The sequence below is a fragment of the Fistularia commersonii genome, chromosome 21 (assembly GCF_037954325.1).
Source record: "Fistularia commersonii isolate RoL2024-O1a breed Wild chromosome 21, RoL_Fcom_v1.0, whole genome shotgun sequence".
Lineage (NCBI taxonomy): Eukaryota > Metazoa > Chordata > Actinopteri > Syngnathiformes > Fistulariidae > Fistularia > Fistularia commersonii.
In genome coordinates, this window is record NC_141304.1 from 14,843,616 (window position 1) to 14,856,298 (window position 12,683).

General features: G+C 47.9%; 1 protein-coding gene across 4 annotated transcripts in view; it reads right to left on the minus strand.

Annotated features, from left to right (window-relative positions):
- The window catches only part of plxna1b (plexin A1b), a 211,125-nt gene that overhangs the window by 91,637 nt on the left and 106,805 nt on the right, over window positions 1-12,683 (minus strand). For all 4 annotated transcript variants that reach the window (XM_086168083.1, XM_086168082.1, XM_086168081.1 and 1 more), the window contains exons 6-9: window positions 11,858-11,981; window positions 10,982-11,135; window positions 9,299-9,398; window positions 835-949 (exon numbers count right to left, since the gene is read on the minus strand). In XM_086168083.1, coding sequence (XP_086024209.1) covers window positions 835-949; window positions 9,299-9,398; window positions 10,982-11,135; window positions 11,858-11,981 — 493 coding nt within the window. The remainder of the gene's footprint in view (window positions 1-834; window positions 950-9,298; window positions 9,399-10,981; window positions 11,136-11,857; window positions 11,982-12,683) is intronic.

The window sequence follows — 12,683 nt, forward strand, 5'->3', positions numbered from 1 at the left end:
GACGGCCAGCAAAAAGAAAGCTGCATTTAAAAGAATTCTTTGCAGAGAACTGCCGGCTAATGAAGCTATGAAACCCTCAAAACTTTGTTTTCATCTATTATTTTTCATTATAGTGCAAAATGATTGTAATTTCCTTATTTGAGGGGAATTCAGATTAAATACTATGAAGCTACAAAAGTTTTTATTATTTGAATCCCCGGACCTCTAACCGAGCCGCAGAAACATTTTTATGTATAAATCTGGTCCCTGGTACAAAAAAGGTTGGGAACCACTGCCTTAAGCAGTTATTACGGCCTGTGGGAACGCAAAGTTAGCTAACGGCTAACGGCTAACTGCATTCCTCAAACATCCAGGGAGAAGATTAAAATACTGATAGCCACGGTTATCATTCCATGAACACTGAGGCACCTTCCACGTCCATGTAGTCCATGTCCTGTTCTTCATTAGTGGTGTTTCTTAGAGAGAGGAGCTGAAGCATACATGTCCTGCCCGGTCCGTGCCCTGGACCCTCAATGCTTGTGGGAACACAGAAACTAAAAGGTTGCCCTGAAACCAAATTCAAGCTGGGCTCTTCTTAGACCTTCGTTCTTAGAACATAGAAAACAGATTTCTGTCCGATTTCCAGAGCGGCAGCAGGAAGCTAGTCTGGATTTACCGCAAGAACGCGGAAAACGGTGCTCCAACTTCCGGATGATTTAGAATCAGATGAAATTATGTTTTATGCTAATGCGGCATTTGGCTACATCATTGCATCACACAAGCCACTATATTTCTCGGAAAATTTATCACGTCGGCCCTCGGGAGAGGACCGGCCCGAACGGCGAGAAGTCCTACCTCGGACATGTTGACGCGTCCCTCCTGGAAGGAGCACTCGTTGGCGTTCTGGGTGCACATGTGGCGGTACTTGCACCAGTAGCACGGGAAGGAGCCGTTCACGCAGGAGAGGCAGCTGCAGGAGAAAGACCACAGTTGACAAGGTGAGGTTGCAGAAAGTGGAACTCCGGGACGAGGCGAGGACTTTTTGAGACATTGTGGGCATCTTCATAGGAAAAATGTCAACATCCGTTGCCTTCCTGGTGCTGGTGCCTATCCCTGCTGTCATTGGCCGAGAGGCGGGGTTCCTCCTGGACCAATCACAGGGCCACATATACCGTACATACAACCATTCATTCATTCATTCACATGTCTTGCAGGGACATTCAACCATTCACCCTCTCATTCGCACATCTGGACACTTCAGGGTCTCCAATCAACCTCCTAAATGTGTTTGGACCGCGGGAGGAACCCGGAGATGTAAAATTCACCCTTTCCTTCACGTGTCTTCCATTGGGGAAACTCTTTTGCCACAGCAGCGTAACAGTTAAATATAAATGTAAGACAGTTAGAAGACAGAAGATAGCATAGATATACACGAACAAATAGGGAGACCAGCAACAACATCAGGGATAAGAATGGACAAGAGAATGGAACGGTAAGGGTGGAAAAATAGACATCCAAAACTAAAAAAAAAGCTATAAATAGGGAGACAATAGCAATGACAAATGAATAAAATAAAATAAACAAATAAATAAAATAAATAAACAATAAATAAATAATAAAATGAAGCAATAAATAAAACAAATAAACAAAAAATAAATAATAAAATCAATAAACAAATAAATAATAAATAAATAAAACAATTAAATTAATAAATAAATAAATGGACAAATAAATAGATAGATAAATAAATAAATAAATAAATAAATTTAATAAAATAAATAACAAAATAAAATAAATAAACTGGGAAACGTTGGCTGAGGGAGCTGCCCGTCAGCCCCAGCTCGTGGTGCAGAGGACGGGAAGGATTGTCCAGGACAGCTCCTTGTTTGTCCTTCACCCTCCCTGCCGCCACCCATTCAAGATGGTTTCACTCATCATTCACACGACATATAGAAACATACAAGTGTTCACATGTTCTCCAGAGAACCATCACCATTCACCCACTCATTCACATGTCTTCCGGGGACGTTCATTCACTCGATTATTCACACATCTGGACATACAACTACCCGCTCTCTGGGAATCCAACCGCGGACCTTCTCACCGCCAAACGCCAGCTAACATGACAACAAATACCGGATGCTAATTACTGGGTTATTTTCTTCCCTCTGTTAGCGGCTATTTATCATCCTCCACTCCTCCTCGGACCTCTCGTCTTCCCTCCCGTCCATCAGCCGTCCCCGACCCCTCGTTCATCACTGCCCGTTCACTCCTCGCTATCTAGCGGTATTCCTCTTCCTTCTTTATAATTACCTGTATCAATTAAGCCGAGTGTTTTTCCCTTTTTTTTTTTGTCCTTCCACCCCTTCCTCTCTCTCTCTCCATCCGTCCCCTTTCATTCACCGGGTCCTCGCTTTAAGAAACCCCCCCCTGTGTTCTTTCTCTCTCTGTAAAGCCCTCTTTCAAGCGCCGAGGCCGAGGGCGCCTCGCCATTTTGAATTCAGCCGCCCGGGCGGAGGCGAGGTGCCGATAGACGGGGGGGGGGGGAGGACGGGGAGGGAGATCAAAAGCGGGAGGATTCCCCTCGGAGACAGCGAGACGCCAGGTATCGTGGGAGAGTGAGCGTCGGAGGGGGGGGAAGGGGAAAGTGTGTGTTCACAGGTGAAGTCTGGCGGCTTCAAGAGCAGGTTGTCAACCGTGTCCTCTCTCTGAACGTCAGCCTCCGTCTCATTCCGGGAAGTTTTTGTTGGTCCTTGAAGCTTTTTCTTGATGGCTGTTTCTCAGAGGAACCGGAGAACCCTTTTAGCTCCTACTCTTTCAAAGCTCGCGATGAAGTTGATCGGTGGAACTCGTATGCCCGGTACTTTTTGAGGCCTGCCGAGTGCCATCCTTACAAGCTACCGTGGTCCCTGGTCAGGTGTTTCCTTGAAACACACAGGACGGAACCAGCGAGGAACGGGGCGACCAAAGAGGTCCAGAAGGTCTTCTGGCCACAGAGGGGTTTCCAACATCAACATTTAGGTCGAATAAACTGCAAAGTTAGCTAATGGCTAACGGGGCTCCTCACACATGTCTGGAGAACTTCCACACATGTCTCGTAAACTTCAATATCCCTAACAAAGTTATGGGTTCATCGCAACAGGCGATACACATGCTCCGTGACCGCTGTGCATTATTTGCAGTGAGCAGCTAGCTAACAAACATGCAGGGAGAAGATCAAAATGCTTCCATGGTTGTTCTTCCATGGACGCTGTGGCAGCTTCCACCTTCGTGTAGTCCACCTGGTCTTCCTCTTCTTTGTTTTTGAGTGTGGGGCTGAAGCATACATGTCACGCCCCTCTCTACCGTGGTCCTTCACTGCCTGTGGGGATGCAGATCTCATCGCAACAGACGATGCACATGCTCCCTGACCACTGTATATTATTTGCAGTGAGCAGCTAGCTAACAAAAATGCAGGGAGAAGATCAAAATGCTTCAACGGTTGTTCTTCCAAGAATGCTGTGGCAGCTTCCACCTCCGTGTAGTCCACCTGGTCTTCCCCTTCTTTCTTTGTTTTTGGGGCTGAAGCATACATGTCACGCCCCTCTCTACTGTGGTCCTTCACCGCCTGTGGGGATGCAGATCTGAAAGGTTCCCCTGGAGGAGCCCACTTCCTGGAACCAAATTCAAGCTGGACTCTTCTTAGACCTACGTCTTAGACAATTTTTGTCGCCGTCAGCGGAGGCAGCCCTGAGCGTATCGCGACAACGGCGCTCCAACGTCCGACTGATTTGCCAGCTGTGAATTTGTCTCAGTGTCGGAGAAGGTTCAACCGTGAAGCTGTGAGCGCGAAGCCTCCCCCGCGCGAAAAGCGAAGGCTTTAAATCCGAGACGGGGCTCCTGTATGAATCCATCAAATCCTGATGTGGATTCATTTGGTTCAATTAGGGCCGCTCGTTTGTCGGGCGCACACTTTAAGCAATCGCTTCCAGCCCGGACCCCTCCTTTTGAGCAAGATCAGAGGCTGGAGCTTAATTCAATCCCGCCGCTGCTTTAATTGACCAATTTAGCATTGTGCTGAGAGAAGCTGTCCATTTGGAATGAAGGATGTGGGGCCGAGGAAATAACGGGCCTCTTATTACCGCGCAAGAACAAATAGGAGATTTGTCGATGTTGCCCGGAACGCAGAGGGAAGGAAAAACCGATGAGGCTACGCCGGGTTAACTAGCCTCCTCCGCATCGAGCGAAAGAAGACGACGAGGGTTTTAGGTCAACGATTTTGGCCAAAGCCGTCTCGCCGGAGGAGGCAGGGGGCGGGTACCTCTCCGAGGGAAGGGCAGATTTGTCTCCGACCGACGTGGAGCTCGGTCCTCTCCTCGTACAGCTTGTTCGCGTGGAGCTAGCGCCCCGCCTCGCCTCGCCTATTGATTAAAAAGTCATCAAAATACAGCACGGCACCGACTTAGCACAGCAGGTAGCCCCGGCCGGGGAAGCGGAAGAAGAGCGTAGCGCTCGTAGTTCACACCCAAACATCTGTCCAGTCATCTGTCATCAAACCCCGGAAATATCTTTCATCTTTTATTAAAAGACAAATCAAACCCGCTTACGACGCCGGTGGCCTTGAAATAATGAACGAGAGCGTCAGCGGGTGACCGGCGCCGAATTTGCGCTACCTTTATCACGGCGGCCCTTTGAAAGAGAAGAAGGTGTCAGGATGTGGCGAAGGCCGGGAGCCAGATCCGTCTGACGGCCTCCCGCCGAGGAAATGACCAGCGCCTCCCGTCAGGAGTCGCCTCGGGCTCCCAGAACCTCTCTTTTACCCTGGATGTGACCCCCCGGTTTTGGAAAAAGCCCACCCAGGGCCATCTGGGAATCTTTATCCGCTCGTCCGGTGGGGGTACCCTTCTTTTTTTTTTCCCCCCTCTCCGTCGTCTTGTCTTGAATCGAGGATTCAAGCGACAGACACGCTCCCCGCATGGCCGCGTTTATAATGCAGATTTAATCCGTTCGCATTCACATGCTAATGGCGCTACGCTAGCCTTGGATGAGTGTTTTTTTTTTTTTTTTTTTTGTGCTCGCGCAATTGCACAATGGATCGCTATCCCTCTATTCCCTCTCTTCTACCAGCACGATATGTTAAATACGATCCACTAGCCCGTCGAGGGCGACCCCGGACGCTCTCGCACTCGGCAAAATGAGCTATTTATTGCCCCGTGTTCATTTGAAAGGGGCAGAAAGGTGAACGGTTTAATGGTCCGTGCTAACATCGCCGGGGAAGTCTTTTACCGACCCAAGGGTTGGCGTGTGAGTGGGCATGCAAACAGAATTTATTTTATTTCTTTAAAAAAAAAAAAAAAACAAAAAAAAAACATGCATTTCCTCTCCACTAATCACCTTGTTTTCATTTGGTTTTTTAAATTTTTTTTTCCATCTCCGGCTTCAGGTGATACATCGGCGGCTCCATCCGACGCGTGCGAGTAAAAATTTAAACACCAATTCATTGCGAGGCCCCAAGTCTTTAATAAACGGGGGGAGCTGCGGCATGAGAAAAAGCTTATGGAAATATTTAATTAAGAAGCAATCATGGCCGTGGGTGATTTTCTATTTCAATCTCCGCAGCCCTTAAACTGAAACAGTGGGAATTCTAATTAGATTAATACCACTATGCAAATTTATGGCATTTCTGAAAAGGCAAGGGCCACAATAATCAGCTCGGTAAATAAGCAGGGGGAGCGGAGGGGGGGTTGTGTGTTTTCTGGTATGGCATTTCGGGCAGAGGGGCCGAAATCTGTTAGGAAACACACAACGTGGAGATGCCGAGGCGACGTGGAAGAGCAAATACAGAAACTCCTCCACTTAGGGGTTTAATTAGTTCTGTGACCGAGCTCGTGACTCGATTGGCTTCTATATCAAATTAAATTTCCCCATTAAAACGACTTCAAATGCTATTAATCCGTTCCAAATCTGTGGTTTTATGACCTTTTTAAGCAGGAAAAATATACTCTATAAAGGAAAACTAATGTTTAAATGTATTTATTTTAATTTATTAAAAAATAAAAGACATTTAAACATCTTTTTTTTTTTCAGAAAAATGTACTTTAGAAATAAAAAATAATGTTTTAATGTATCTATCTTGATTTATAAAAAAATCAAATACATTTAAACATCATGTTTTAAGAAAAAAAGTACTTTAGAAATAAAAACTAATGTTTATATATATTTATTTGATTGGATAAAAAAAATAAACAAATGTAAACATGATTCTTTCAAGAAAAATGTACGTAATGAATAAAAAAATCATGTTTATATTTATTTATTTACTAAAAATGAATAATAATTTTAACATTTTTTTAAGAAAAAATTATTTTATAAATAAAACATTATATTTAAACAATAATAATATGTCTCAAAAGAGAATATAGAGGAATAAAATTTTAAGACCACTTTTAATACACTCTTAAGAGGTGTATTTACCTTGAAGATGGGACAAAGAGGAGATGGTGGAGGAGGTCGGTTTTCTATTTGGTTCTCTATCCTTAACTTAATGTTACAATGCTATGCTAAATGTAGCATGCACACTTAGCTACACTTTATGTTTAGACTCCATTTATGAACGGATTGAAGCCGCTCCTTTATTTAAAACTATCAAACCGTCTGTCGACGCCTCGTCCGTCCACGTTCCCGCCGTCCGCCGAACCAAATCCCACAACAACCCCGACTGTCTTTAAACGCCACCAGACGGACAGCGGCGTCCGCATATGTGTCAAAAAGTCGCCGCCCTCGTAAGCCAGGGCTCCTCTGTGCAAAAATTCTCGGAGAATCTGTGCTTTGTGCAACGGCTCTGCTGAGAGTCTAAACCCATTAGAGGAGCTCCGTAAGGAATGACCAAGCATCCCCAAAAAAAAAAAAAAAAAAACACTCCGCCATCGACATTACCGGTCTGATCTCATCGGACGCCGCGCCACCGATGCCCACGGGCGTCACGGGCACGGCGGACAGAATGCCCGACACAAATGGGATCCTTATCTCCGCATCTCTCCGCCGTGGAAGTCACCGCGGAAGATGCGACTCGCCGCATCCGTAACTTCATTAAACGTGTCCATTACATCACTCAGAGGGCGGCCATTAGATGTTCCCCGGGGAGCAGATCTAATCACTTCATCTGGGTAACATCCTCAAATGGGCGTCGCTTCTCCTGCTCGCTTTTTACTTCGAGCGACTTCGGATTCCCGAGCCGCCGCTGACATTCGGCGCGACGCCGCTCTTGACCTGGAGCTTCGCTGTTAGCGGAGCTGATTTCTTTTTTTTTTTTTAATTCACTTTAAAATCGACGGGCACGAGAGGCGATCACAGGAGTAGAGCGAGAGCAAATATCACGCGACCTTTACGGGGGGGAAACGTGTCATTAAGTTGTCGCTAAGCCGCCGCGCCCTTAACCGGCTACGCTAATCGCCGTTGCGGCGAGGGATTCGCGCGCGGGGACTCGGGCAGACCGGGGTCAAAGGTCACGACGGCGGATTAGGTGTCCGAGACGTCGCGAGGGCGTCGACGAGCCGGGAGCGACCGAGCGCGGAGAAGCGCGAGCGCGAGTTTGCAGACAATCCCCGAAGGAGGCTCATGTAGCATCCAGTGGGAAGCTAGGATGGAGCCCTGCGGTGCCCCGGGGGCCTTCCAGCCATCTGCCGCCTCCAGGCTAATACCGCAGCAGACGTTTTGGACTCCCTTGGATGAGACGAGGGAGGGGGCTCCTTTTTTTTAATCGGCGAGGGTTCGCCGCGCTCGCAAGCAGGACTAACCTACCAGCGTTTTGAGCAGAAGGTGGCTTAGCGGAGGCGGTGAACTGTGCAGAAAGCTGAAGGCATCTGGAGTGTGAGGAGGATCCGGCTCACTGGAAAACCGGTATCTCCGCCTCGCGCCGCGCCGCGCTAGTAGAATATGGAGGGGTTTTTTAATCAAACGGTTAGTTATGATAAATTAGGTTAGAGTCACCTATAGGGCAGCCATATGCGTGACATAAATTAATCATGTAAGCACATTATCGGTGTGGCACGGGTTCGGATAACGAGACTAGAATTTCCGTGTCATTTGCCGGTCGTTTCCAATTTACAGCGCGATCGATTATTTCCCTTTTTTTTTTCCTTCTTCGGTAACGTAAGATGCATGTCTCGGGGATCTCCGTCATCGAAGATTCGCCACGTTATAAGGCGCATGATACTGACAAAACAGTAAGTTTAGTCGGACTTCACGTAGGTGAAAAGATGACACCTTTTCATAAACCGGAAGCACTTCCTCCAAAGTCATCGACCTTAGCGTCGCGTGCTAACGCTGTTGAGTCGAATGGAGACTGTAGAGACACTTCAAGCTGCTGTTCAATAACCCACTGGTCAATTTTGTCCTCAAACTGTAACCATCTCACTTTGTTACCTCAGTAACTGTTTGTTATTCGTTTACTTGGTGCAGTTTATCTGCTTTCTTCCTCCATTCATGTTGAATTCTGTTCCCGTCATCTGCTACGTGACCGATAGCCTTGGGTTTGAATTCCGCTTCGTTAGCATATTTCTTAACATGTGCCATTTTAAGGTGGACCAAAATGGACAGTAATATAGTGTTGAAGCACAGAACGCACCACTATTAGAGAAAGTATCGGAGGTAAGCATGCTACGAACTGTTCTGATTGATTTATGGTTGCTAGCAATAGCGGACACCTGAAGTTAGCGTGAGGTTGGAACAATGTTGTATTCCAGCACGACCAAAGTAATAATATCACAACAATAGCGCTTGCCTATCTGTATATCTTATATATAATACATATATTTTATATATATTGTCTATTTTGTACAGTTTTATATTCGTATTGTCCAGGACTACAGATGGAAACTAGCTACGAGCTACAATCTGGTACAAACATCTCTGCGTCTGTGCTTAATGTAATTGTACACTGTCCTAATAAACTTCTAAACAAACAAACAAACATAATTGGTCATCTAACGTTGTTTAACATCGCAACCCATATTCGACCAAGGACCCGCTTTAACAGGATGCTGATCAAGCTTGGTCGCTTACCAAAGTCCCACTAAAACATTTTGACGGATGTTTGAGCGCTTTGTGGTTGGAGGTCAGTAAGCTCAACAAGAATTCATACGTAAGGCACCGGTTTATAAGGCATACGGATGATTTTTGAGAAAACGTAAGGATTTTAAGCGCGCCTTATAGTGTGAAAAATACGGTATCGATCCATCCATCGAAAGCGCACGTACGTAGGCGCATGATTCCAAAACATGAGGCATCCCGTCGGGAAAGCGGACAAACACTGCATGTCGGAGGGAAAAAGGCAACTTACGAATGATGGACGCTGCAGTTGTAGAAGACGAAGTCCACGCTGGCGAACTTCTTGCCCGTCTCCTTGGATTTCAGGTAGAGCTGCACCACTCGCTTGTCGCCTGAATCACAACAACACAAAACGGCGGTGCGTTCAGGTGGATTAGCTTATTTTTAACATTCATTCGACATATCGAGATATGAAACCGTTCAACCTCTCCGATTAAAATCCTTGTATTTGGACTGGATGAGGAACCCGGAGAACCCGGAGACTCCGCACCGGAAGGTACGGGCGTGGAACTCGCGACCGTCTCGCCGTGAGGCGATAGCGCTAACCCCCACGCTAACATCCTGAGGCTAAAGACAGTGATCACCAAAATCAGGTGTCGATGAAACGAGAGGACGGATCCCTTCCCCGCTCCGCCGGAGGGTTCTGGATAGATAGCATGCATAAAGAAGACGCGGTGTAGCTTAGCAACACAGCGGCTTGTGTCACAGTCACAGTGGGGTGGCATTAAAAATAGCAGAACCAATCAAGTGTTTGGATGCCGGCGCTGATGAGAACTCAAGACGGGAAGTAAGAGGCTCGGTTGAAGACCTACTGAGATGCGGCTTTGTGAGAGAACCGAAACTTGGAGTGCGGAATCCGAAGTGCCTTCGGGGGAGCTTTGAAGAGCAGATCGCAAAACACGTTAGCGTCTTTGCGCCGAGACGGAATCGGACATGAAACGGTTGCGTAATCTCCTAAACGAGAAGCGGGGGCTGCGGGTTATTTTTAAACGTGAACAGTAAACAGCGCCAGAGTCTCATCTTTGAAAAGAAGTTAGAGACACAACCGGCGCCGTTTAGGTTCGAGAGGAGACGAGAAGTTTAGCTGACAGCGGCGCAGAAGCGCGAGGAAACGGGGATTCAAAACGCGGCGGTTTTCAGAGCGGGTGAGTCTCATCGGTGGCGACAAGGTGCTCTGAAGAAAGACATGCGACGAGTCACCATCTGGAGGACGAACATCTGAAAGACTCTGAAAGAGTTCTTTGGGTTTTATCGTAGAAACAAAAACCTAGTTAGGAGGAGGTACGCTGATGAACATGATTGCCTTCTTTTCCCTTGGGTCGCTCCATTCGGGGGCCACCACAGCCAATCATCTACCTCCATCTGGACCAACTAACTCCATCACTCCTTCCACTAGACCTCCTCAAACCTCAGCATCCTTCGTCCCAAATCTTCGCCTTCCCCACTCTGTCCACCTCCGAACCATCTCAATCTGGCTTTGTCTCCAGAGCATCCAACAAGCGCCGTCCCTCTGATGGACTCGTCCCAGATCCCCTCCATCCTCCTTGCTCCCGAAGCGGAACTTCCACATCTTCATCTCTGCTGCCTGTCTTCTCCTCAGTGTCTCCAAACCAGACACCATGGCTGCTCTCACCTCCTTCTTCTACACCTTTCTGATACTTTCCACCCATTCCAACCTGCTTGCAAACGTCCCTCTGCCTCTTCTCCACCCAGTGGACCCTCTGTAGCTATCTCCACCACCTTCTTGATCTCCACCCCTCTGCAGCCACACCGTTCCCCACGGGTTCCTCTCATTCACACATGTCTTTTAAAGTCCTCTTCTTCTCTGGGAGGTCACCGCAGCCCCCCAGACGTCACCTTCTCCACACCACCACCCCATGATCTCACGACGCATGACTTCACCACTCGCTCTGACCTTTGTTCCGAGTGATGGGGATGACGTCCTTCAGCGAGGGCGACAGGCAGTAGATGTGTCCGCCTTGGATTTGCCCCTCGGTCTCCACGTAGTCCTCGAAGGAGCAGTTGACCCCGGCCGACAGATCGGGCACGTTACGAGCCTGCAGGACCAGCTGGGAGGAGACGGGGAGAGGAGAAGATCAATGGAAGGACATGGATTGTTACAAGATATGACATGAGAGTTGATGGGCGACCGGGGAGCGGGAAGTAAAATCGTCATGGCGACAGAGAGAGAGCTGGAGGTGTGCATGGGAAGACTCATGGATGCTAAACGTCCTGTCCGGCATCAGCGTCGAGAGCTAGTTCCAGGAAGTAGCCTCCTCCAGGGTGGCGCGTCACTTCTACATTCCCAAAGGCAGTGAGGCACCAAGGTAGGGACAGGTGTGACATGTATGCTTAAGCTCTTCACTCCAGAAAACACCACCAAAGAAGAGGAAGAGGACGTGGACAACATGGAGATGGAAGCTGCCACAGCAACGACAACTATGGACCATTAGATGGTTGAAGTGTTTTTAGAAGAACCCGCTGTTAACCGTTAGCTAACTCCAGATTTATTTGGGGCAAAATGTTGATGTTCCTCTGCGAGCCCTGGACACCTGAGCTCCGCCAAAAGGACCCTGCCTTGGAGTAGGAGCTGAAATGCTTCCAAGGGCTGAAGGTCCATGGTTTCTGCTGGATGTTTTGCTCAACAACCGTGGAAATGTGAAGCTCGCACGGGACATACAGCACACGGGCGGTGATGTTTGAAACAAACCTGAGCAGAAACAAACACCCACAGCAAATCGACGTGGAGGAAGTGAAAGTTCTCACATTTCAGAAGACGGGAAAAACGTACCTGGACTTCGTACATGTTGACGGAAATGTTCTTGGGCTGAACGCTGAGCTCGACGCACTGCCTCGGGTCCGACGTGAACCTCTGCGGCTCCGACGCCCGCTCGCAGCGGTCCTTACGAGAACATCTGCCAGGAGAGAATGAAGGAATGACGACGTGCCAGGGGAGAAAAATACCAAAGCCTCGTATCGTAGCGAGATGAAGAACATCGGGCAGCTATGTTGTCTCACACACACCGGAGCCATAACGGAGGACGAATAGGCGAATAGCCTCCAATGCTAATAGCCTCCCGAGCTAACAGCCTCCTTCTGAGGAGACGAGACTTTCCCCAAACCGTAAAAACCATATCTTGTATTCTGCCGGCTCCTCCGGTTAGCGCACGAAGCCCGCTAGCGGTATTAGCTATTCATGAGTTAGCCATCAATTCACCTTTGCGCTAGCAACAACGGGCCCCAGTGGGATGTTGGGGGGGAAGGGAGTGCTGATGAAGCTAACTGTGGCCTTAACAATAACAATAGCGAGGGATGCTAACTGCTTACTCTGCGTGTCACCTGCCCCTATTTAATTAGCTTTCACTCCCAAACCTGCGGACGGCGGCGGCGTTGCATGCAAAAATGTGCCGCACGAGTTTGTTTTCACGTTAACAAAAGGTACCTTTTAACAGTGTGTGTGTGTGTGTGTGTGTGTGTGTGTGAAGTTAAATTCTCCTGTTGATTGAAAGCAGCTACGGAGCTTAATAAGATGTGGCACCAGAGGGCCGCAATGAGACTTATTATTAATTTGGCTATTAATATTTGCCCATTTTGTCTGCAGGTGTGCGTGTGTGTGT